The sequence below is a fragment of the Mercenaria mercenaria genome, chromosome 1, assembly GCF_021730395.1.
Source record: "Mercenaria mercenaria strain notata chromosome 1, MADL_Memer_1, whole genome shotgun sequence".
Lineage (NCBI taxonomy): Eukaryota > Metazoa > Mollusca > Bivalvia > Venerida > Veneridae > Mercenaria > Mercenaria mercenaria.
This window is the reverse complement of record NC_069361.1, coordinates 212759-240736: the sequence shown is the minus strand read 5'-3', so window position 1 is coordinate 240736 and position 27978 is coordinate 212759. Positions and strand designations below refer to the sequence as shown.

At 33.4% G+C, this 27978-nt stretch overlaps 1 protein-coding gene and 1 long non-coding RNA gene across 2 annotated transcripts; both read left to right on the top strand.

The window, feature by feature from the left end:
- Positions 1-29: 29 nt before the first annotated feature.
- Positions 30-9791, top strand: LOC128555399 (uncharacterized). Its single transcript, XR_008370034.1, has 5 exons — positions 30-225; positions 1260-1361; positions 3578-3628; positions 9427-9483; positions 9768-9791. It is a non-coding gene; the product is annotated as an uncharacterized LOC128555399 (long non-coding RNA).
- A 5-nt stretch (positions 9792-9796) lies between these two features.
- On the top strand, positions 9797-19643 carry LOC128547982 (guanylate-binding protein 5-like). Its single transcript, XM_053522105.1, has 4 exons — positions 9797-9803; positions 9893-9952; positions 10247-10389; positions 19560-19643. The coding sequence occupies exons 1-4, from the start codon at positions 9797-9799 to the stop codon at positions 19641-19643; spliced, it is 294 nt and encodes a 97-aa protein (XP_053378080.1).
- Positions 19644-27978: the final 8335 nt, after the last annotated feature.

Genomic DNA, 27978 nt, shown 5'->3' with positions numbered 1-27978 from the left:
AATTATGTCAAGGATAACTTTGGAACAAACAACTATATCTACACATGTATGAAGAACTACATTCTGGACAGTTTACAAATTCGAAAATTTATACACCATATTACATTGCATTACATTATGCATCAAAAGATATAGGATTTTCAATGAATCCTGCACCTATAATGCTACAAATCGTTGGATACGCTAATCGCACAAATGCAGGAAAAACTGTTCAGATGTGATTAAGTAAGATTTTCATTCCTTAAACTGATATATTTTACATAAAAACGATTTTCATTCATTGAATAGTAATATTATATTACTCAATGACATGTGTAGCAGTGTGTATATAATATATATAATTAATCTATAATATTGATTATCCGATTAGCTCAGTTGGTAGATCATCTGACTTGCAAGCAGAAGGTCGCAGGTTCGAGTCCTGTATCGGGCTGCACATTTTTCCGCTCCTATTACATTGGTGCCGTTAGTGTGGTGACTAGCCTTGGAATCCTAGAGCTAGGGTGAAGCAATGGCTGGGTTAGTCAAGAATCCGAGTTTGTCTTTGAAAAAAAAAGAGAGAGGAATGTAGCAGTGTGTATATAATGAATATAATTAGTCTATGATATCGAATGTCCGATTAGCTCAGTTGGTAGAGCATCTGACTTGCAAGGAGAAGGTCGCAGGTTCGAGTCTTCTATTGGGCTACACATTTTCCGCTCTTATTACACATGGTTGGTGGTTCACAAATAGCTAAACATTGAAGCAAATGTTGAATTAATAATCACTGTTGACATCAATGTAGCTCTAGTTGATGCTAAATTTATGACATGGTATATGGCTTTCTAAACAAATTTATGTTACAATATAATGACATGAAATATTGCTTATTCTAACATGATTCGATTCGATTGTCAGTTAAACAAAGAAAGAATTCAGGCTCTGTATATTCTGTGATGACGCGCAGGCCAGTAACAAAGCATTATAACGTCAATTACGACGTCAAATTGTCGCATGACATGCGGTCTTTACTACTCAGATAAATGAAGCCACATTCATTTTTTACCCAAACATTCAATGAAAATGTAAGAATGAAAACAACCAAAGCCCTCTTGTGGCTTGTCGTCGAATTTAACACGGTTCTTTGTTCTGATGCTTAGATATTAAACCGCTCGGGCTTACGTCCCCGTGGTTCAGTATCTGTGTATCTGAACTATGAACCGTGATGAATTAGACGACAAACCATTCGAAGGCCTTGATTATTTGTTAAATAATTACAGACAAATAAAGATGAGCGAAGAAATCCCACCGCAGCAGCGCTTGCCAGGGAAGCTGTCAGCAAGTAGGCTAAACACATTTAATAATTTGCCTATTCCATCACGGTAAGTTTGAAAATATGCTCAACCTTTAAAATGTGACATTGAAAAATTGGGATATAATATTGTTCAGTCACAAAAGGAATGATTGCATTATGATGTCAAAATTAACCTGTGAAGTGCTACACGATAAACTTTTATTTCAAGGTATCAAAGAACTCAAGCGTCTTAAAAAGTTATAAACTAAAAAGCTTTTGACAAATCATTTTATTATGGTGTGCTGTTTATAACTTTGAAATATATTTTTCAACATTCAAATCTATGTTCACAAAAGATCATAAATGGTTCAGATGTTAAAGTAGAAAAAAAGGTTTGTTTGTACTAGATTTTAACTTGATTATGTCGAAAGTAGCGAATATGGAACGCCGTCATATGTCGGGAGATTTCATGTTATCATGTCAGAGTGTGGTCTTATGTTAAAAAGCTATGATATCATGTCAAAGTAAAATGTTAACTTGTTCAAATAGTGTCTTATTATGTTAAAAACTAAGTTAATATGTCAAAGTACAGTGTGGTTTATAGAGCGTGTTATTATGTTATAAAAGCTAGACAAGATCAAATGATAATTTGACAAGATAACATAGCTTTGTGATGTAAAGAGACACGGTTTTGACAAGTTAACACCACATTGTGACATAATAAAATGACTTGTTAACATAATAAGATACTATTTGGACAAGTTAACATCAACCTTTGACATGATAACATAGCATGTTATCATAAAAAGACACAGTTTTGACAAGTGAACACTACATTAACACAAGATAACATAGCTTTTTAACATAATAGCACGCTCGTTAGATAAGATCACATGGTATTTTGACATAATAACATAGCATTTAACATAATAACACAACACTTTAAGATTACATGCCTAGTTAACATAATAAGACACTATCTGGACAAGTTAACATCGTACTTTGACATAATACCACAACTTATTGACATAATAAAACACTGTTTTGACAAGTTATCACCACAATGTGACAAGATAACATAGCTTTTTAACATAATAGCACACTCGGTAGACAAGATCACACTGTACTTTGACATGATAACATAAAATTTTAACATAATAACACGCTGTGTAGACAAGATCAAATGGTACTTTGACATAATAACATAGCGCTTAACATAATAAGAAACTGGCTTGACAAGTTAACACCACATTTTGACATGATCAATTGCACTTTGGCATGATAACTAGTGATGTTCCGATTGTCGCCGACAATCGATTGTCGATCATTTAATGAGCCAAAGGTGCCGACATCGATTATGAACTTGCATAATCGATTATTTGACGCTTATGTCAGTTTAAAGCCTATTCGGGAATTACATATCTTTTTGGTGGTATTTCCTCTTTAGGTTCATTTCTTTTCCACTCTTCAAACGAAGGCAAAGGATACTGCATTCTATTAAATAATAATTCAACAATCAAAGCTATATTCCCCCATCCAGGACGACTATACCGCCAGTGTGGAAGCAGTTTGGATTCTACAAGATATGTAAAGTTGCAGCAGTGAAAGATAATTTAAAAAATAGGGAGTGTCGTTTGCCGATTATACCGTAAAGACCGCAAATAATAGTTCCCCACCCACCTTCGTAATTATGGTTTCCCTGTTTGATATTTGTCTTCGTTTTTTATTTACTTTATAATTTCATATAAGCATTGTGCTCTAAATATTTTTGATATACAGCTGTACTGCTGGTAGATGTGTAATTTTATAAACAAGAAACAGTATAAATAGAAAATTAGAAATAACAAATTAGAGGGCATTGAAGTTTGGACCATAATAAAAATGTACACTAAGACAAAAAGCATTTTTATTGAGGGTTATAGGTCTGACAGCAGGTCAGTTTCTCAGGGACTCCTGATAGTTCTACATACGTTAAATAGTGCAAATCATATAAATATTCCACTTATTAATTAGCCACAATGATATCTGCATACAAGGGCTAAAATTTCACACACAAATTGCATAACTACTGCTAAATAAATGCTATAATATAGTTAGTCAAGTGAGTTAATAAGTTAGAGAAGGTTCAGTGCCAAAGTCCGATTATTTTCCGATTAATCGCTCGGAAGGCCTTCCGATTATATCCGATTAATCGATTATCATTATGCTGTCCGATTATCATCACTAATGATAACATATCCCTTAAGTAATTATAACAGAAATAATTATAATTAATTTGGCATTATTTATTATCATTATTTACAGCGCGCCAGTTGGGAAAAAGAAAATTCCAGACAAACCAACGACTTCATTTCCGTACGTCTTTTACACTTTGACAAATATGAACAAATAACAATTGTTAGAGTCATTAATTAGATCCTTTAGCGTATTGAAGTGTTATCCATAGTTGATTTAAATATGTTTAAAGTTCTCAGCAATAATAATTTTGATACCTTATGTGCTTGTATTCATATATTCGACTTGTTTTCAAGCGCGAGCTATTCTATTCACCAGGCGCTGCATTGTATGATTGAAACTTCACACAACGTTTTCAAATTATCCAGCCTATTTACATAACCATGTTAGATAGCGCCTAATTTTTAAATTAATGCAATTAATGGACCTTTTTCGACATTTTGGTTGAAGTTGCTTTTCCTGTAAACACGAAAGCAAGTTGGTGGGGTTTGGTCTTCGCGGTCGAGTGGTAAAGGTGGTTGACTTCAAATCATTTACCATTTGAAACTTCGCTGGGGTCGTGAATCCTTTGTGTGTTTACTGAATGTCGGTGGTTCAATCAAGATGCTTGCCCGTGTCTGAAACGTTGCACTTGGGGTCTTTCTCAAAACATGTACTAAAAAAATTATGAATAGTGCTAAATATGTAGATTTTTATAGCAATTAAGGAGGAACCACACTATAACTTTTTTTCAGAGCCCACGTTATTGAGTGGTACCAACAAAAACTGGAAGATATTTCTGATTTAGATCTGTGTATATTTTTACGTTTAATGTATCAGTGACGTTTCCATGACGTCGCAAACATGACCACTTCGCGCACTTTTGACGTCATATATACGGGGACAAAATCTGCCTTGAAATTATTGTACCGGCAATATTTTTTAACGTAAACCCATAAATTATACATGAAATGAAAGCTGACATGAAACTCCAGACGATGATTTAATCGGAATTGCTCTACGTTTTCGCGTAATAAAATGAGAGCGAAAAAACGACTTTTCTTTTTACTTTAATTTTCCACAAAAAATAACTTCGCTCAGCATTTAAAAAAATCCATCCGTAATTTTTTTACCAAAATTGAATATGTTTTACACTAATACGTCCTGTAAATATGTAGTAAAAAACAGAAACTTTTACCGTGCCGTTTTGTGGCTATAAGAACTTTTTAAGCATCACTACAGTAACATTTTTCGACGCTGAAAAAAAATGACGTGAATGTGAAGATATGGCCCTTAAGGTTAGGCAAAAAAAGTTTGTTTCTGGTAACATGCTAAACAAATATGGTAGGTAGCTAAAGTGCCACCACTTTTATTTACACATTTACAATTAACTATAATAGATTTTTATTTAAGATGATTTAATCGAATTGCTCTATGTTTCGCTAATAAAAATGAGAGCCAAAAACGAGCTTTCTTTTACTTAAAATTTCCACAAAAATAGCTTCGCTCTGCATTGAAAAAATATCCATTCGTAATTTTTTTGTTAAAACTGAATATGTTTTACATTAGTATGTTTTCTGAATAACCGTCAAAATTAAGAAAGTTCTGCGGTGTCGTTTTTAGGTAGTTCGCTGTTATGCTTTGATACTAGGTCAACAAGTTTACGTTTTCTCGACGTCACCGTTTCAAAATGTTTTTGAATAATTGACAAGTTACGCAACGTTCAGACAAACGTGAAATTGCATTAGTTATCCCATTATTTAGAAATTGTGGTAGCTTTTATGGAATGTGTAATCACACAGACGGTAACACTATCATTAGTTAACATACTGCCAGATCCGAATATCTACCGTTCATACCCGAAATACGGAAATATTATGTTTCTGCGAGGATAAGTACTAATTAAAGAATAGGCTGAGACTATGGCATTCGGTTATAGTGATAAGAATAATTATCACATCAGTGGAAACACTAGTGTAAATTTCCTTTCAGTGACCTCATTATCTACGTGGTCATATTCGAAGTTATGCAAGATATAAACATGTATTATTTGAAACTCTTCCAACATATACAAAATTATTGCTAATACATTTTCCGCAAAGAGAGTTATAGACCAGAGCCTATTTAACAACGCAAATAGTTTAACATATTTTATATACTTTGTATAAAGCGTTACCATATTTATGTAGTAATTTTACAGAAATGACCGAATTTGTCTATAATAGCATAAAATATTACACATTTGTTCAGAGCAAATTGGCCGATCGCGATCACGTGCTTGGTGTGGTCAAAAAGACATGTAGACTCAGATAATAGCGCGTAGTTCTGCATGGATTTCTCGACGCATATTTTACGATTTTTATCGCTTCTTTATTACTAGGTATACGATATATTACTCTAGATATCTTAATGAAAGTTACATTCATTTGTAGAACTATTCAAGAACTATTTCATAAAGGTATAGCGCAAGGCTCAAACCCGACCCCAAGGGTCGTCCGGGCTCGAACATGGGTGCCAGTATGTCAAAAAGCAAAAACATTACGAAAATACACTTTATTTTTCTGAAAAAATAGTTTACATCAACTAAGGCTCTTAAGTAACACGTTTTGGCGAAAATCAATTATTTCTATGGAAATAAATAGTTTTAGGTAAGTTTTGTCCGTCTGTACGATCTGCAGACTTGCTATAGGGACCGTATAACGTTAATCTTGGTCGCATTTTTTTCGAAAAATTCATCAATTTCTTTTATTATAAAAAGCGTTAAGAGTAAGATATCAAACTGAAATTTCTTTTTTAAAAAGTAGTTGGAAATATTGTCTAATCGAATATGAAAACAATTGTCTCCCCGATGAGCATGCCGTTGGGAACATTTGCTGAAATTTGCCATTATTTGACTTAAAATATTTGCCGTAAAATAAGGAAAAAATGCTATAAAATATTTACTTTGCGAAATAACTGCAAATTAAAACTTGTTTTGTCAGAAAATGACAAAATTTGAAAGTTTTTTGACAAAAAGACAACATCTTTCGTCCGTCTGTACGTAATTTAGGATAAAAGCTGTATTTCCGTACTTTTCCGTACGGTAAAAGGCAGTGTTTTTTATAGCTTCACCTAAATTGTAGAATGTTCCAAACACAAGATATTTTAATGAAAAACTTTTATGAATTATATCTAAACATTGTCTAAGCAGATATGTAATTTGTATATTTTTTGTCGCCGAAGGTTTCGTCGGAGACCGTCTCAAAATGTATCATTTTTTTTCTGAAAATATGCATACTTCTTCATATATTAAATAGAGGGGCTGGCCTTGTCAGAGGAGTCATATCTTCATAACCTGATGTCAGATTTTAATAAATGATACCTTGTTGCAAAGGTAAACAAGTACCTAGAGAAAACAGGCCACGTTAGGTTCGAACCCGGTCGACTAGGGGTCAAGGTCATAGGTCAAATTCCGGTAATATTCTCAAAATATGAACTTTTCAGAGCAGTCCAAAGCAGTCCTGAAAGCTCAAGCACTACCTTCACTGAGTCCAATGACACCATTGGAGCAATTCTCACGGCTCCCCGGGGCGGGCCAGCTTAGTCTTGGCCAGCACCCTACTGCAAATAACAAGTTTGGTCATTTTCTGATACCTGTCCTGAGCTCTGATGGCATCATATGGACTTGTAAGTAGCTTTAAATGTAAAGCTAAGACATCTACAAACATATTCATATATGGTATAGGTAGGTACCTGGGGTGTAGAACTCGAACAAGGGTCAAAATCTAACATAGTGTCATTATCACTGAAATTCAGTATGAATTTAATACAATACCGTTCCTCCATGTATACCTCCCCTGACACATATGGCTCACCAAGGTTTTCGAACATGGTCTTAATTCGTAGCCAGGACCCATACCTAGTCGACCATATATTAAAAGGGTACAAGTTTATGTCAAAAGGGACCCAGCTGGGTTGAAAACCTTCCAGTTATGGTCAAAAAAGCCATTTCAAATATACTTCGTTGCCGTGACATGGCCTTATACCTAATAATAAATAAATTACAGTCAATTGTAACTGTGTAAATAAAACTGGCGCACTTTACTTCACATTCACGTCATTTTTTTCAGCGTCGAAAAATGTTACTGTAGTGATGCTTAAAAAGTTCACAAAACGGCACGGTAAAACTTTCTGTTTTTTGCTATATATTTACAGGACGTATTAGTGTAAAACATATTTTATTTTGGTAAAAAAAATACGGGTGGATATTTTTTAACGCTGAGCGAAGCTATTTTTGTGGAAAATTTAAGAAAAACAAAACTCGTTTTTTGGCTCTCATTTTATTAAATCATCATTAAATAAAAATCTTTTATAGTTGATTGTATAACTGTGTAAATAAAAACTGGCGGCACTTTAGCTACATACCCTATTTGATTAGCATGTTACCAGAAACAAACTTTTTTTGCCTAACTTTAAGGGCCATATCTTCACATTCACGTCATTTTTTTTTCAGCGTCAAAAAATGTTACTGTAGTGATGCTTAAAAAGTTCTTATAGCCACAAAACGGCACGGTAAAACTTTCTGCTTTTTACTACATATTTACAGTACGTATTAGTGTAAAACATATTCAATTTTGGTAAAAAAAATTACGGATGGATTTTTTTAATGCTGTGCGAAGCTATTTTTTTGTGGAAAATTAAAGTAAAAAGAAAACTCGTTTTTTGGCTCTCATTTTATTACGCGAAAACGTAGAGCAATTTCCGATTAAATCATCGTCTGGAGTTTCATGTCAGCTTTCATTTCATGTATAATTTATGGGTTTACGTTAAAAATATTGCCGGTACAATATTTCAAGGCAGATTTTGTCCCCGTATATATGACGTCAAAAGTGCGCGAAGTGGTCATGTTTGCGACGTCATGGAGACGTCACTGATGCATTAAACGTAAAAATATACACAGATCTAAATCAGAAATATCTTCCAGTTTTTGTTGGTACCACTCAATAACGTGGACTCTGAAAAAAAGTTATAGTGTGGTTCCTCCTTAAAGGGCCGTGACTTAGTATTAAAATCATTCAACCGTAAAACCCGTACAATAGGCGTCACTAAATTTGCTACTTAACATTTCTATGAAGTTTCAATCAATTCAACCAACAGTGTTGTAGCAGTCCGTCAAAGAGTTATAACATTGCAAAATCTGAACGTAACTTACCAATGATATACTCAAGTAGACTTATTCTAATAACTGTTGTGACGTTTCATTTAAATCTGGACGGAAGATTGAACAAGAGTCTCTACATAGACTTTATGATTCTCAAGCCAAAATGAAAAACAAATCATTCATCCATGAAACCGGCAATATTTTCATAATAAGAATTGAAACTCACCCCTATGAAATTTCTATCAAATCCTACCAGTAGCATAGAACATATATAGTATTTTTAAATTGTAATTAGAAATGACATTTTAAACCCCGTTACTTCGAAAAGTGTCATCCAAAAGGAATGTGCCACTAACAAACATAACTAGGTTTCCAGCCCATTATCCCTGTGAAGTTTCATTTAAATCTGGACAGAAGTAGGGACAAGAATCTCTACATATAGTTTTTATATAATAATGAAATGATCATAACTGATGAAATACTCATTCAGCCTAACTCCCTTTAAAGACAGACTTAGTACTGATCATTCTTTTGAAGTTTCATACCAATCCCACTAAAAGTAAAAGAGAAGTAATCCGGACAAACTTATTCTGTTATAGATTGAAGGGACCCTAATTCCGCAAACGTTATCTACTCTTCATACCAATTGAACCTATGAACTTTCAATGAAATCTAACCAGGTATTTTTGAGAAGTGCGTGCAGGTTAGTTCCAACAAAAGTTAAAATAACACTTGGTTGAATTATTTGCAATTTTTAAATTTGGCTTTTTTTTTCTCCGTTTTTAAACATTATTTACAGGAAACCAGATTTTCCGGCAAAAAGACTCACACAACCAGTGTCAAAAGAAACAACCCTGTACGTATTTCCAATTTAGTAAATAAATATAAAAGGAACACTCCTATATTTAATCAATGTCATTAACAATCAGAGCAAGGTTATAAATCACTTTCGTAGATACTGATGCCATGTTTTTTTCTCTTTTTCTCCTTTTTCTATTGGTAAATGGAATGAATGAATACATCTTGTAGCTACTCTTGGTTTGCATGTAGTGTTATATATAAGGTTGTTTATTCAGTGCATTTTATGCTACATAGATACCTTTTTTCTAAGATCTACAAATTATTTTACTTTTACCTTAGGCCTGACAACCCAATATTTTATTCCACCAATGAACTGTATCAAATGTTGATGGCAAAGCGACATGCGACCAGTTAACCTTAACCAAACTGAGAGAAATAAGAAACCACGAACCCTAGTTTCGTAGTTGGAACACTGAGAACTGGAAAGTCCTTCATCTTAAATAAACTGGGCAGCTATGGTTCAGGTACATGCCATATCAATGGTTTTGCACTCTTACTAACATGTAATTCGCAAACATGCCGTCATAAGAATGACATTTAATAAGTAAAAGAATGAGAATTGTAACATATCCTGTTGCATATTTTTGCCGTCGTTTTCTTTATTGAAATATGAAAAACAACAAATACCGAAGTTATTCAAATAAAGCATTTCGAAGAGCGCAATTAATGCTGTTGTATTTCCTGATGATATTTTATTTTAAAAATGTAAAAATATGTGTGCAATTATGATCCTTAATATTAGTGTATTCTTTCTTCAGCCGGTGCCAATTCTTGGTTTGAGACAGGTCACACAACGACAGCTGTGACAAAAGGTATATGGGTAATGTGTCGGCCACACCCTACACAGGAAGACCAAGTTCTTGTTTTACTAGATACAGAAGGGATTGATGATCCTGATAAGGTATGCTACTGGTCAAGGTAATAAAGCAATCATTGTAAAAAGTTACAAGGTATTTTATGTTACAAAACAATCATACTAAAATGTTATCAGGTATTTCAGGTAAAACAGCAATCATGCTAAAAGGTTATAATAATATATGTACCTTACATGCATGTATACATACTCTGGTAAACGAATATGTGTGATGGGGGTGGGGTGTATTTTAAATGAAATTTGTAAACATAAGTCTGATTTGTTTTAACGATACTTCCTTTACTGATTTCTCTATCTAATTGCAATGTTAAAGACCCACAACGACCTAGTGACCTACTTTTTTCTCCCACATGAACTTCGTGCAAATCATTGTGATAATACTGGTATAATACAGCTATTCTACATGATGACAGGTAGACAATTTAGGCCCTCCCTGAATTAATGTATTTTTAGAACTTCATCAGCAAACTTATTCAGTCATTCTCTTTTAGTGTAGTTTTTTAACCATAGAATAATAACATTCTTACACTGTAGAAACAAAGTGTGGTCTAAACTTACCTTAAGGTATAAGACACCTAATAGTAATGTTTAAAAATTGCATTTGCTTGGTATATTCTTTCAGTTGACCGTGCTTCACACTGTGTTGCAAATTTTTAAAAACTTTTACCGTGCCGATTTTTATAAATTTTGTATTATTTATGGTATTTCCCAAAGATCAAGTAGAGACAAATTTCAAAGTGATGACCACTGCCAAAAACGTTTGCAGAGAATTCATTATATCATTATTTTTTTAAAAAAGATAAATCAAACTATTGGTTAAAAATTATAAAACTTAAAATAAAACTGTCAACAACTTTTTTCGAGGTTGCCTCAAGTAAACGGAATTAATGGGACAGAATTGTAACTCCAACATTGAAAAATTAAGGTCGAATCCTGCGGGTCTGTTTAAATTTGCTCACTTAAATTCAGAAATAACCTTGGAGCGTGTAAAACGTACCACTTTTTTCCACAAATTAACTAAAAAAAAAAGGAAAAATAGAAACTTTAACCGCATGAAACCGTTTTTTAAAAAGTCTAACCACTCCTTTTTTTTCAGGGGTAAATTCACTTGAACAGCAAGAAACCTTATCAAATGTTTTTTTCCTTTTTTTTACAATAAATCAATGATAAGCTTAAAGAAGTGAAAACTTATAGAAAAAAGGAAAATAAGGGAAAAAATTGGTCCCATGGGGCCCCTGAAAATTTAGTCAAAAAAGTTTTTGGGAGGGAAATTTAATACCTTTAAAAAAGGGGCTCTATAAGGGCCCAAACCTTTACATCAAAAACTGTCAACACCGCATTTAACTTTAAAAAATTTTTTAGACTTAAACACATTTTCTTTGGGCCCTTTTATTTCACTGTCATATTGAAACTAGGGACTTTTATTTCTCTTTTTTTATCAAAGCATTTATAATTACCCTCAGGAAATACAAAAAAATACCACTGCGAAAAAAGGGGCAAAATACGGGAGTGAGGGTCCCGTAAATTTCGAAAATACGGGGCGATAGGGAAGTTTTTACAAATATACGGACCAATATACACCCGATCGGAACATTAGTAAGGGGAAGCCCGTATATTTTGTCATTTATATAGGGGACCCCGTATACCCGAATAACAAAATGTAATTTTTCCCCCGTATATATGAAATAACGAATTTTCCTAAAAAACCCTAGAAATGGTGTTTTTTTCGTGTCCTGCTTTAACAAATTTCTTTTTCAATATTCAAAGGGGTTTTGAATTTTTTTCCCCGTAAATTTCCGTATTTTAATAAGGGAAACACGATACACCGATTTTCCAAATAACGATATAGGGATCCCGTTTTTTGTCATATACGGCTTTGATTGCACAATATAGGGGGGCAATACGGACTTGTATTTTCTAAAATCGGCTTTGGGTTTTTTTCCGTATACGATAAACGTAGTATGGGATCCCGTATTTTTGTCAAATAGGGACGTGATTGCATCTAATATACGGGGCAAAAGGGATTTTGTATTTTCTAATTTTGGGGTTGGGTTTTTTTTCCTTTAAGCAGATATACAAGAAACGGATCCCTACTTTTGCATATACGGGCTATACGAAACTGTACTTTTTGATATACGTGCTAGGGAACAGTCCCGTTATGCATGGTATACGCAATAACGGACCCGTCTTGGCTATAGGGGGAAAAATACGAAACTGTATTTTTTATTATAGGGCTAGGGACTAGCCCCTAATGCATGGTATACGCAATAACGGACCCCTACTTGGGTCAATACGGAAGTATTTTGCACGATTACGGGAATACAACCTGTATTTTTGAAAGGGGCCAGGTTTTTTCCCCCCCTAATCAAATACAGAGTAACAATTCCATATTTGGCACATTTAGACGAATTTGGTTTTCGAAACCGGGGAATTCACGACCAGTATTCAAAAGATACATTTCCCAATTTTCCCCGTATAGCATGAATAAAATACAAATCCCGATTTTTTTTTTATGAAACGTTTTTGTATAGGGCAAACTGAAAGATGACAAAATAAATTTCGGTGATACCTACAGCAAAATACGGTAGTTAAAAAAAGCAAGACAAAGACATGGTAGAAAAAAAATCATATTGTTTTTTTAATTGGAGACTTTTCAAATTTAAACTAACATGTTATTAAAACTCAAATACTTTTAAATCAGTTTTTCAAAGGGTTATAAATCATTTTCATTTTTGCCAAATGAAAAAACAGAATTAAAATGTAGTAATCAATAACACAACTTTTCTTTAATTATTATATTTCATTTCTGATAAAAAACTAGAAAAATTCGCACATTTAATTTCTGCGCGGTTGACTCAAAAAACAGTTGAGTATCACTTCTTTCTATTGCTGACAGTTTTCGTTTTTCCCATAATGCGATTACCGCTATGGGCTTTTCGATTGCCGTCTTCTAAAAAGAGCAAAACCCCCCTCCTAATGTCGGAAGAGTACTTTAAAAAGACGATGTTGGTTCTGTCTGGAACACGATATGAAGCAGGTTACAAAGATGAACCACAGGGAAATATTCAGTTTCCGATTAAATAAGTATAAGCAAAAATCTTTGTTAGAATGTCACGAGAACGAATGGCTCATCCAGGCTTCTGTCTGCATCTTTTGATCAACTATAGAAACTTCACACATAAGAAATTTTCTCAACGTAAAAATAAATATCGCCCTTTTCTGATTCCAGTAAACAACTCTGTGTCAACCGGGAATAAAAAAATGCACGCATTAAAAGTTATAAAAACCGACCATAAATACAGGATACGATAATTATATCTTTTAAAAAGTGTAAAAATTATACGAATAAAATGGCATGTGGTCGCGCCGGGAAACAAACCCTGACCGCACGGCAAAAAAAGTTTTCCCACTGCGTTCCCAAAATTAAACGCAAGGGGGGTTTATTTTAAAATGCGCGTTAAAAACAATTTTTATCGTAAAAATTAGTTAAAACTCAAATTCTCAGTGTTTCCGCAACATTATATCTGTCAGTATACGTAGCATAATTATACACCATTAATATCCATTATCTAAAAAAAAAAAACCCGTGCCATGAGAAAACCAACATATGGGTTACACCAGCATGGACGAGAGCACCGCGCACCGTGCGTCTGGCGGGCCCATCGTTCGTTTTCAAAGCCTTTTGGAATTAGAAAAACTGTTAGCGAACAGCAGGCCCCTGACAAACTGCGCGGATGCGCATTTGGGTCTCGACCTGCTGGTCGAAAACAAGCTATTTGGGTTTTCTCAGGGAAACGGCTCAATTAAATATTTTTTCTGTTCTTGTCGGACGATCTTGGGGCCAGTCCCTTTTTTTTTAGTTTTCTTTTTAAAACATTGCGTTTTTTCTTAAATTTATTTTAAAACCCCAAAGTTTGCATACATTTAAACCAAAAATAAAAAATTTAATTGTGAAAATTTTAAAACACCTTAAAAATTTCCATTGTGTATTACATTTTCCTAAGGATAAAAATATCCGGTCAGTGTTGTTTCAAGCTGGGTCTAAAAATATGAAAACCCCCTTTACACAAGTGAAGGTCTTTAAATTTTTGTTTTAGGGTTAACCTGTTAAATACATCATTTTGCGCCCTGCGGAAAAAAAAAAAGATTTTTGTGGTCATATTTGAAGATTTACACTGAAAAGGCGTAAAAAAAAGAACTGAAAAAATACCAGTAAATCGAAATACGTCAATTTTAAATTTGTTAAAACAAAATGGTCCGTTAAAAAACGATTTAAAAAAACAGACTAAGCTGACAATTACTTATTGTTTGTACTGTATGGCCCTGAAATAAATGTTTTTTTAAGATGATAATTTAACGTTTTTAAATTGTTAATACCATTTTCAATTACTAAATTTTACAAAAAATTTTGACAATAATAAAGATTAATACATATTCGACTTTTTCCGATTTCACTTTAAATTAATTTAAACTTCATTCAAGTACATCGTTAAAAACCTTTTCCCTGTAAATGCACCAGATAAAAAAAAAATAAACCAAAGTTTAGTTATCGATTCACCCCCCCCCCACCCCCGGTTAAAACAAAACACTTTGTAGGGAAATACAAATTGGGATTATTTGTTCTCCCGTTTTATGGGTTTTAAAATGTTACAAAAATTGGAATGCAAAGATCTATATAGAAATGTTTTTTTAGGTCACTAAAAATTCTTATAACTTTCAGATTAATAATAAAATTTCTACTGATAAAAATTGTTATTATTCCCAAACCTTTTTTTTAATAATACTTTAAAAAAAAAATACGCATGACAACCCTTACATACTTACAAAGTCTTAGAAAAAATTATCTGAAATATTAATTTCTTCATACGACATGATATTTAGCAAGAAAACATTTTCCTCTAGACAAGGCAAGAGATTTTGAAATTTTTTTTTGCAAAATCCCACCCAAGAAAAACGTTATTTGTCAGATTAACGGACCCTTTTCAAAAAAAAAATTGTAATAATTATTAACTTTTAAGCTTTTTTTTGGGAAACCGTTTTTAATCGAATGAAAGAACGTGCGTGCCGCCTTACATTCTTAAAGCAGCCTCGGCTACCTTTGCTCTACGAAAAAAAACTTTTTTTTCTGAGTTGTTTTTTTTCCCCTTTTAACTTTAAACTCGTTTAAAACCCCCAAGGATTCACAAAAATTTTTGCACGATATTTTTTTATTTAAACACTGAAAAATCAAAAATTTTTGGGGACGACATCCTTGTAGACTACGGATGAAAGAATGAATGAAAAAATAGTTAAATGATTGTTTGAAAAATGATCAATCGAAAGAATGAAAGAATGAACTACAAAAAGGGTATTCTAATTTCTTTTTTTTATTTTGAATTTTCAAAATAAACTGCCTTTTTGACCTTTAATTTGTTAAAGCAATAATAAGCAACCCTGTTTCCCATTAAATTGAAAAATAACTCATGGCTGGTTTGTCACAAAAAAAATCAGTTTAAAAAAGATTAAAACATATAAATCAAATAATACTTACTCGTGACTTCCTTTCCCCTCAAAAAAGCCCAAAACAGATTACGCGGCTGCACTTGAGCCAGATGTTGTCCTTCGGATATAGAACGCGCGAAGCGTGACGAAACGTGTTCTCAACTGTTGGATACCTAATATCTGTAGAAATTTTAAAAATCCCCCAAATTAATTTTTTCCCAATTTTTGTTTTTTGGCATTCATCGAGTTTCGAATTTCAAAATTGCAGTAGAAAAAAGTTTAAAAATTTCAGACTGGGTTTCCAGGCTTTGGGACAGGCTATCTATCTATATATTAATAGCAACAATTATTAACAATTAAAGTTGCGTAAAACTGTTTTTGGGGAAATTAATGACATTTTTTTCGTTAGAGGGTAAATCATGTAAATGCTTAATTTATTTATTTAATAAAAACATCATTAATCTTTGCCAAATTTTTCGAGCGTTTTTTGTTAATTTTAAGCAATATTTGTATTTTATACAGTCAATCATGTCACGCCACCACGTTACCCCGGTTAACATTGCTTTTAAAATAAAATAAGTGGTTTTCGCTACCTTTTTATCTTTAAAATTTTTATTTTTCTCTAAAGATTTTTTTTTTATACGCTTGTGACTGGTAATGTGCCCTTTTTTTTGCCGAATATTTAAATAAGACATTTTACAAAGGGGGAATAGATAAAATTTTTTTAAATGGGCCCTAAATATCACGGTGCGTTTACAAAAAAGTGGAAAGTTTTTTCAAAAAAATTTTGGGGAAAAGGGAGGCCAAAAAAACCCAAAACCACTACCGATATTTGGAGCTAAACGCTTTGCCCCCACTACCGCACAAGCGATAGTAAAAAACAAAAATTATATAGAAAAATTTGTATCGCATTTTTGTTTGGACATTGAAAAAAATTTAAGGAAAAATACGAAATATTTACATTGCTAGGTCAAATAAAGGACCCTACATCCACGAGAAATAAAAAAAGTCTGCCCATGTTACACAGTGGAATAGAGGGACATAGAAACATTTTCTTTTTCACGCACACTTTAGCACCACATTCGCACATGTTAGATACCCGGCGAAAGTGTTTTATTAACACTGCGCATGTAATAACTAACTTACTAAAACTTCGCATGTGAAGCTATCACGTTTGCAGTTTTTACTGACACGGCGAACGTGAAAAAAATTCCAACGAAACTAAACGAGAATCACCTTTTTTCAAAACCAAAAAACACTTACTTTGTAATTACGCTAACTTAAATAACACTTCCTTATGAAAGACATCCTTTAGAAAAATTGCAGAACTTTCACGCTTTTTCATTGATCACTAAAAGTGCGCACGGTTTTGTTATCATATGGCACATGGAGATAACGTGCTGTCACTTGCGCACGGAAGTTACACCCGCACACGGGAATTACCACAACGCAGTGGGAGCTAACACTGCGCACAGAAAAAGAAAATATTTCATATAAAACGTTTGTTCGAATCTTTGGACCAAAACTTTTAACGAAATTTTTTGTTGTAAAAATATTTAAAGATTTCAAAGTAAAGACAATACATGTCTTATATACTTTTTTTAGTACAAAATATAAATGGAATTCCTCTTTTTTTCTATAAAAATTTGCATTGAAAGCACAAGCGTTTAAAATGTGCAGAAAAAACAGTTAATTTTTACTTTCATTAGATTTACAATGGCGATGACAAAGGTTATTTTTCACTACAAATAAATAGGGATGAATTGATTAATCCTTTCTTTTCCAATCGGCTATTTAGAAAAATGTTAAAATAAATGGAACCGCTAGATGAAATGATGGGTTTATTCATGTTTATTTTTAAATTTATACCTTTTTTGGTCCGGAAGCTTTTTTGCAGTCTAATTTGTATTAAACATTTTTTTTCTTTCAAAATGGCATTCATTTACAAACACTACAAGTTCGAAAAATGCGAAACGTTTTACCTTTTAAAATTTCCGGGAAAAATAATTTTCACACACATATTGTTGCATCCCTATTTTTTAAAAATAAGTTATTTAAACCCCGTATTTCCGCATATACGGGGAAAAAAAACGGAGTTTATACAAAAAAAACGGGCATATCTCCCGTATTTTTCGAAATATACAAATTTTTTAAATCCCTAATTTCCGGGGATATACGGGGAAAAATACGGAGTTTTACGAAAAATACGGGAAATTTAAACCCTATTTCAAAAATAAACTATACAACCCTATTCCAGAAATACGGGGAAAAAACGGGTTGTATACAAAGAATAACGGGGAAAATAAACCCGTATTTTTAAAAAAACAAAATTTTTTAAATCCCGTTTTTGGGATATACGGGAAAAATAACGGGGTTGTACACCAAGCATATACGGGACATTACGTGCCGTATTTTTGAAATTACAAATTATTTAAATCCCGTATTTCCGGGGTATACGGGGAAAAAAAACGGATTTTTATACGAAAAAACGGGAAAATTTAAAACCCTGATTTTCGAAATTACAAACATACATATCCCCTAACCCAAAAAAACGGGGGAAAATACGGGTTTTTTAGAAACAAACGGGAAAAACGTCCCCATTTTCGTAATACGGGTTTATTGGACCGACACCCCGACATATACGGGAAATACGGTTTGATACATCCAAAAAACCCTTTTTAAATTTCCCTATTTTAAAAAAAACGGGTATCGTAATAAAACCGATTTTATATATACGGAACCGTATTTTATTAGTATAAAAAGGGGCTTTTAAAAAATACAAGCCCCTACACGCCCGTTTTTGTTTTCCCGTATTTCTTCCCGTATAGGGGGGAATATACGGTTCCGTACACCCCGAAATAACCCTTTTTTTTGCATTACATTTTTTTTTGTGGCCGTCTTTAAACATGCATGGGTCATAGGGGGTTTAGTTTTACATGACTAATGAATTAAAATTTTCCCAACACTACATTCATTCAATAAATTTTTTTAAAATCAACGAATTTTTCTGGCCTCATGTATGTCGCTAATGCGTTTTTTGTCAATTTAAATTTAATTACCCAAAAGGAAAAACCAAAAAAACAGTTATTTTTTTTTCCATGACGGGACCCCACATTATTAAACATGATTTGCATGACAAATAGAGATTTTCAAGTATCTAGTTACAAACTGACAGTAACATATATAAAACTAAGAAGTATGCACAGTATTAAAAAGAGTTTACACCACACTTTTTACCTACAGTGTAAGGCAGCTATTTTTCTAACTTTATAAAGCTATATTGCAAAGAAATTGTCTTAATAAGTTTGCAGATGAAATTGTGAAAACACTTTAATTCAGGAGGAGCCTAAATTGTCCACCCGCCATGTTGTACAATAGCTGCATTAAACAAGTAAAACCAGAATGATTTGCACGAAGCTCATGTCAGAGGATAAAGTAGATTACTAGGTTGTAAAAGGTATTTAGAACGACGAAGGGGCGTCGTTTCTGGTCATAACCGTTTTAGTATTAAGCCAGATCGACAATACTATCAAGCTCATTTATACGTTTCATTCTTTCCTCTGGCGCTGACAGTTTTTTTTAGTTACGAGATGAAATGCCGAAATTTGAAAAGTTATTCTATAATGATTAAATGAGATTTGCAGTAGCATCTGTTTATTAAAATTTCCCACTTTGTTTATGCACAACATTATACAAACTTTCATTGTAAAATCTAGGTCGATATTGAAGACGATAAAAACCTTTTGTACTTGCCACGCTTTTATCCAGCACAATGTTTACAATACAAGAGGGAACTTTGACAGAGCGGCGCAATTGATAAATTTAGTACCCTTTTTGTCTTTTTAATTACAACGTGAATTGGTGAAAAGGGCTGTGAAATTCTAATGTCTTTTTATTTCTGCAATTCTCCTTGTTATATTTTGAGTTAATTTCAAATCATTTCCTAAAACAACTATGTATCTACATTCATGTTTACTTCCCATAATGCAATAATGCTGATACTTTTTTTCATGACACTTGCTTGTATAATACCTACATCGACATTCTACTGCTTGGTAAATGCAAACTAATTATATCTTAATAGTTTTTTTTATCTTAACCATAAATTAGAGCCGGCACTAAATAATACGGATGTTTAGTCAAATACATGGTTTTAGCGTAAAGTGATAGAAACAATAGCACTCTGGTATGATTCTGATAGTTTGTTTTCTTTTCGAATGTTTTGGAACAGTGTTTCAGCTAACCTATTTCTTGGAATCTGTACCAGTACTAACTCTTTCTAAACCGAAGTAATTTGAAAACTTTACGCGAATCAAAGGTGGAGGTCGATGCTTCCAAACTCGATACCTTTTATCAAATCGTTTCGGTGCATAATGCCTCGCCGAGGATTTAAAGCCCTGTGGTCAGTAGAATTTAACGTTGGAAGGTTAACCTAAACAGTGTTCTTTGACCTGTACAAGTACTTACATATTCTGCGCAAGTAACTGATAACATAATACAACAGAAGTGGAGATTTAGTGATTTCAAACTCAATATTCTTTTATCAAATCGATACGAAGCATTATGCCACGCCGAGGACTCACACACTTTGGTCAGTAATCTGCGCTCTCCCTACTGTGCTTAGCCAAAAGGGCTGATTATCTTTAAAATTTTTACTGTTTTGTTTTATGAGTTTTAAGCTATAATGAAATAGACACTTTACTAATGGAAAAAATGCCATGTGTCATTTTCAACAGCCAAATTTTGTCTCCAGTTTTCAACATTTTCTCTCCCTTCTTCATATGCATTTCGTTGTACATAGCTTGCTGGGATATTGTGCATATCATAAAAACCCCTTTTAATATCAAAATCTGTGTTTGAAATTGTTTTGTTGAGTACATGAAGTAACGTAAACATTCTATTTTTTTAATTTAATTGTTGATATAAGGTACCAGAATTCGATTTAAGACATACGAACGGTTCCTTTGGTAAAATTTGGGTTTTACATCGGATCATTATTTCTGGTTGAATTAGCCGCTGTTGTAGTCAAATTGGGGCATCGCCTTAACCAAGTGTATTTCGGCAAATGACTAAGAAAAACTATTTGAATAAATACTGAATTACAACCAAATTGTTAATTTTCTTTGACCGCATACAGATTTTTAAACATAATCAAGACGTCAATAAAAGTGAGCGGCTCAGAAGAAGACGATTCTATCTTAGATTTCTTTTTCCCGAACTTCGTTCTCACACTAAGGGATGTTACCTTGAACATAATTTTGAGGCCCGATGATACCATCTAGAAAAATGCGTTAAAGCTTAAAACGACGCAAAAAGGGCGGAAGTATCAGTGAAGATACCTTAAAAGAACATAATCCCCCCAAGAATTCTTATCCGAAGATATTTAAAAAACAGAAAATGTTTCCTGTTTAGGAAACCATAAAGAGTAATCTCCTGAAAAAACTGATGACGCTACCAGAGAATACATTGAAGCCAGAATTTCAGGAAACACTGAACGAGTTCAGAAAGTACATATTTTCGTGTGAGCCAATAATGAACAATAATGTGAAACTTGAATTAAGTGTTAATTCAAGCATTCAAACTTAATAAAAACAAAATGTTGTAAAAGAACTTTAAAAATTTGTTATGATGCAGATATTGTTTCAATAATAATCATCGCCGCATAACAAACTTAATATAAATTCTGAAGAAATATCATTAATATTCTGTTTTGTTTTATGTTGCAGATGTGTTTTGCCCTTTAAAGATACTTACTTTAAACTCATTATTGTTTGTATTCTCCCATTATTTGTTAAGTATTCTAAGAGCTATTTGTTATTAACATGGCATTTATTTATTGCTGTATTTACAGTGTTGAGTTTCCCAAATTTGCTGAATTATGTCCTTTCCATACAAGCGGAGAGTCTCCATGTTTTGGCAAGCGCAATGATTTCAATGTCGGCAGTGGAAAATACACATGTAGTCCAAAGAGCTTCGGGAAATATAATAAACGTGAAAAGCAAAGACGTCTTGCTTCCCCCTTCCCCCGAGCGAAAAAGGTCTTATTAATTATCACAAAGGGCGTATGAAAAATCCTTGAGGTTTTTAAGTCTGGACTAATTATTACGATGAACAAATCTATCAAAAACAGGCAATGGTAAATAAAATTCTTAAGACTTTTAGCACTTTATAAGATAAACATCATAAGATAATTAAAATTGAGAGCATGTATTTTACTCTGATGCTGTCCATCGTGCAATATGAATAAAAGATAACGATATACGTGACGTTGCCTTACCTTCCTGTAAATAAGTAATATTCTCTATACCGTTCCATTGTTATATCACATTTAGTTCTTTGACAGTAATATTGTTATGTTCTCGTTCAATTTGACTTTTATAATTTTAGGTTTGCTTCAAAACCATTTGAAAAATTCAAGAATATTGTCAAAAAGATTTAGAAGCAAAATGTTTTGGATACACTGGGGAGGCTGGATACAATGAAAATACAAGTGAAAATAAAGAATCGCAAGTACTGCACCCCAACAGGGGATGATGATTATATGAAAGACATAGACTCGTTTTACCAGCAGTTCAATAGAAAAGTCGGTTACATGGGATCGTGGTAAGCTATATCTCTGAAGTTTCGTTTTAGCATTTAGTGCATTGAAGCAAATTTCTGTCCGACTCTGTTTTAAAAAATTTATCATACTTTTCCAGTAAGTTGAATAATACCTGCTTTTACGTATTGTCCCTTTTTGGCAGTTTCAGTGATAATCCAGTTTGTTTTTGTTCAGCCCATTGTTTTTCTTGTTGAGGAAATCCCCTTTTTTTTAAATGGGGACATTACCGGCCGTTTTGCATGGAATTGAACTCTGGTTTCATTGACGATTCCCCTTTTTTCTGCCGACAGCACATCCGCGGATGTCTTTTGTACTTTTAACATTGGAAAAAGTTGACTCTGCTCCATCTGGGGCTAGAGGGCTTGAACGGGAGCATGCATTTCCACTACCGTTCATGAACAGCTAAATCAAACCGAACCTGCAACATTTTCACTTTTTTAGTGCTTGTGCTTCCACTTCAATGTATAGAATTATGTTTGGGATATTATCCACATCTGAAAAGTCTTTACATAAGAAATGCCATACTCCCCTGTGCTACACTAGATTGCTGTTGGGAAGGCTTCTCGGTCATTTAAGCAATAGAAAGCATCCACGCAAATCACAACAGAGCTTGAGTGATTAGATTTAATGTGCAAACCCTGAGAACACATTTATTGAACTGATACATATTTTTATTTTTTTTTTAAAGGCGAAACGTTCTTCAAGAGTTTCTTGATAAAAAGGTAAAAGAAGAGGGAAATTGTGTATAAATGGTTCTAGAGGCACTAATGGGCAAGGTAAGAGTTTATATCTGTCATAAGATATCAGAATATTCAGCAAAAAAAGGCTACTTTTAAAGAATTCTGAACACAGGCAAATGACCGGAAATATTTTACATTGTTTCATTAATATAAAATAAACATGAATCTAATCCGTCTCCGATTTTATGCATGCTGCGGTAGGGTATATCTTCAAAAGATATCTTATAAAAACGCCTATTAGTTATAATGATTATGTAACGCTTCAGCTAATTGGTAGTACAATGACTGTTTGGCTATTTGTGAAAACACCTGCTCCGCAAATAGAATACTTGTCTGACTGAGCCCTCTTTTCAAGAATAGACATTTCATGGTTGTTGAAGCCGTAAGCCTATAAAAGAAGTGGAATAGATTTATTGTAAACAACCCTTTAAATGAGTTTTGTAAGCGAGTTCACTGAATCTATCATTTACTTATTTGCAGAAGGGCCAGCAAGGAGAAAGATAAGCGCCTGAGTTTGTTCAGAGAAGAAGACGATAACATTTTAAAGGAGGAAGAAGAGGTTGAAAAAGGAATTCGAGCTGATATTGGACTGTTACAAGTCCAATGGCCTAAAGAACATCGGAACACAATACCTTGGCATGCTGAAGACGAAAATTGAAGAAGTAGACAGAGTGAAGAAAGAGCTCAGCAAAGAAACTCATACTATCATAAATTATGTAAAGAAACGGCACACTGGAAAGACATTTTTGAGAAGGCTACATTTAATTTGTCCCCCTATAGGAAGCACTAAAACCAGTAACTGTATCAAAAGGTACAACTTATAATGGGCCTTTGGAAGATTTTAATAGGGCCACTTTGGAAGAAAGCGCTGGAAAAAAATGAATCCATAGACGAAGATGATGTCAATCACAAGTTCTTTTGATGGGGAGGATTTTAAACCTGCAAATGGAGACAGTTGACGGGTTTTTCCTAACAGGGTTTCGCCAGATGGGGAAAGTCTATGAAACCAGTTTTTTCGCGACCCGGCCCTGTTGGAGAACAAAGAAAAACGGATAAAAAGTAATATCATATAATAGCTATTATACGGACAATTCTGCTTGGGTAGACGAGCATGATTGAACCCTTTTTTTTTGAAATTAAGATTTTCCGATGATGATGAGTACACGTGGCTAATGGAAAATTATTAGAACGGTTGTGTTATAATACAAAAAACATGCACTGCGTAATAAATTTCATTTCAGATGCTTTTAAATTGTAATGTTATAATCAAGCGATTTCATATTGGTCTTGTTATTTTTCAAAGGGTTGTCGTTATGGCCCAGGGCCGTAGCCAAGGGACAAATAACTAGGCAAATATGAAATCAAATTGATTAATGACAATTTTGTTATTCAACTTTCAATATTGGCGATAACACCATTAGAACTCTTTGAATTACCTTTAACAGTTTTCATTTCATATCAAAAATTTGGTACAGATTTATTTTTGAAGTATAATCATTTTAGCCAGTAAAACAGAATGGGTTGTATGTGGGTACGTGTTAATAACTTTGAGATATATTATGATGCCTCGACATAATCAAAAATAACTGGAATTTACCTTTTTAATTTTTCTCGAGTGAGCATCTATAATCTGTTTATTTGAACTGTGATAGAAAGTGCTTAAAATGTCATTTCTTTGTATGCTGCAGACAACAAAACATAATTGTTTTGCATATCCCGGGTATGTTGATCAAGATAATACAACCAACTAATCGCATACTTATACCCCAAATCCGCGTTGTATTTTTATTCGCCGGTTCGCAACAAATTATTCATCCACTTCCAGCACATGAATCGCTATTTTTTGCACAAAAGTCCATATTGTGGGAAATAAGTCTCACCCTTTTTTAAATTAACTGATTTTCGCATATTTTCTCAATATTTTCCTTGAACATTGTCAGAATTTTTTACAGGAACACTTGTTTGTACACAATACCAAATAATCCGAAAGCATCGTTGTAATTTACAAAGACGTACACGACATCGTAGGTCCTTTCATGAACAAGTTAGATGATATGTTTGTGAGAAATGAAAAATATTAATTTGAACCAATCAAAATGCTTGAATTTCGTATTTGGCCCTGTTTTCTTTGTATTGGTCCTGCTTTTTCTCATATTGGTTCAGTAATGTTTTTGTTTCGTTTTTAACTTTTCTGATTCAATGTTGGCGCAAAAATCTAATGTAGTGTGTAAATTTTAAAAATTGAATAAAAATACACAGTACAAATGAATATTGTTGAAGATTAAACATCTCCTAAAAGATGATTGGACTAAATTTCTAGTAAAACAAACTAGACAGAAACACTATAAAATCAGATAACAAATTTGTGAGTGAATTCTGCAGAAAAGTAATGCTTCGGCTTTATTTTGGCAGTAACACTATCATACAAGAATTCACCAAACACAAATATCATATCAATAAAGTGCAAAAAAAAAAAAAAAAAAAACGTAGTGAAAAATCATTTATAAGTATTCAACAGAACAGTCGCAACATATTACACATGTATTAGATGGATTCTTTGATACCAAAGGGCCAGAAAATATAACAACACTGAGTCCACAGAACAGGGAGACATTTTACAGTCGCCATACGGCACTTACAGATTGCCGTTGTGATACTTTATAAATCCATAAGAAAAGCCTTTTAAAGCATAACATGAACCGAGCAAAATGATAGCAGACTCGGTGTGATTGAGTCTGTTACTTGAATACGTCACTTGAATATTGCTGTTGTGATAGTTAATAAAAAAAGCAAGAAAATTCTTTTTAAACATAAAATGCAATTAAGCGAAATAATAGCAGACTCGGTTTGATTGAATATGTTTATGAGATGTAACATTTGGAGAGTAAAGGACCTCTCACAACCCGCTAGCATCGTATAAAGCGGAACTCTATTATACAGGTATTGAATGAACTCTATAATCCCAATACTTTTTACAGCCGCTGCACGGCTTGCTGTTGTGATGCTTTATAAAATCAAGTTGTATACCGTTTTTTTAAGGAAAGAGATTATTATTTGTGCTGAAGTGAAATCGTAGTGTATTTTATTAGGAATAGGCATCAATACGACTTTGGTATATGAATAATACATAGACCGTGTCAAACTAACAGCAGACGAAACGAACAAACAAATGGAAACGGTCATTAGCAAAAACATTGTTCATGTTGCATGAACTCCGAAAAAATATCTAATTTCTTAATTGACCATCTTTAAAATGAATAATCAAATAGACTTGAGAATTTAGCCAACTGGCAATATTTGAATATATCCTAAAACACATGAAAGACAAATCAGAATTTACTCATATGAAGATCAGACTTTCCTGATCACTTTATTATTTCTTTAAAAAATGTGTGTATTTACAATTTTCCGTTCGGCCCTCGATTAGTGTAGAATTATTTGGAAATCGAGTTGGCATTTTCTGATTCAATATTATGTAATAAAATACAGCTGAAGCCTGTGCTAGGGGACGTGATTCCATTACCTCCCATGTACAGCTCCAGTCAAACAGGTGAGCGACCTAGGGCCATCTTGGCTTTCTTGCTTAAATCTTTAAAACCTTCCATGAATATTTATCATATTTATTTACATGCAGTTGTTCCCTCCTCCACCTCGCTTCTCCGTCTAATGACCCTCCACCTACCCGATCATGCAGCATCTTTTCTCTCACACCACCATTTTCCCCCCTTTTTTATTTTTCCCTCGTTACCATATCATATCACCGTGTGAAGTTTGGTACCTCAACCGGTCACCACCCATCCCCGCACCCCTCCCCGAAAAAATATTTATTGGTTTTAAACATTCCATTTTTTTTCAACCCTTCCATGAAAGTTATCAACATGTGAAGTGTAACCCCACCCACCCTCCACCCCGCCACCACCCACGTTTCAAATTTCTTACTTGATTGTGCTCTCTCATGGACATCATTCTGTTCTTTTAAGATCAAATGTACATATTAAACAGCACATTTGGTGCCAAACTGCTCAAATACAATATTTCGTTCTAGTTACACTTCAAATAACTTCAAATAATTCTAAAAGCTAAGCATATTACAGTTTAACATTTTCCATTCAAAATAATTGCATTATAATCAGGATCAACCTAACATATATTATTATGTACACTTAAAACATTCATTTTCTGTTACTAAATTGATCCTTACAAATGAAATTATTTGCTTCTTGTAACTCCTTAAAATTTTGCCGGAATATTTCTTTGCCATTCCTCACCACAAACCATTGGGCGGGGGATACCAACGTCGAATTTGCTTGTTTAATAAAAGGAGTCATGTATAAGCCAAAGGGTAAAGGGTAAACTAATGACTGGAGTCAGGAATGGTATATTGCAGTATGACACATTTATATTTGTATATCTGTACTTATAAGTAGCATGATTGGATGCAGCCAAATGTAAACAAAAATGCCCCTTTTCTGAAAATAACATTTTGGCTTGGGCAAATTTGGTTTATTGTCTGTTTACATTAAAAGGATATTTTGCATTTTTTAAATAAAATGGTGGTATGTTAAAATCCGGATTTATGTTTGGGTGAGGCAACCAGTTAAAGACATTTTCTGATAAATGCAAAAAGGTGAAAGAAAGATATCAAGAGAATTATGCATGCATTTTAATTTTCTGATGCAAACCCAAAGTCAGAAAAGCCCAAAGATATTTTGTGATCTGCCTGTGCTGTCCGTCCGTCTGTCTTTCATACTTTGTGTCTGAAGCAGACAAAATAATACAAGGTAATGATTCAAA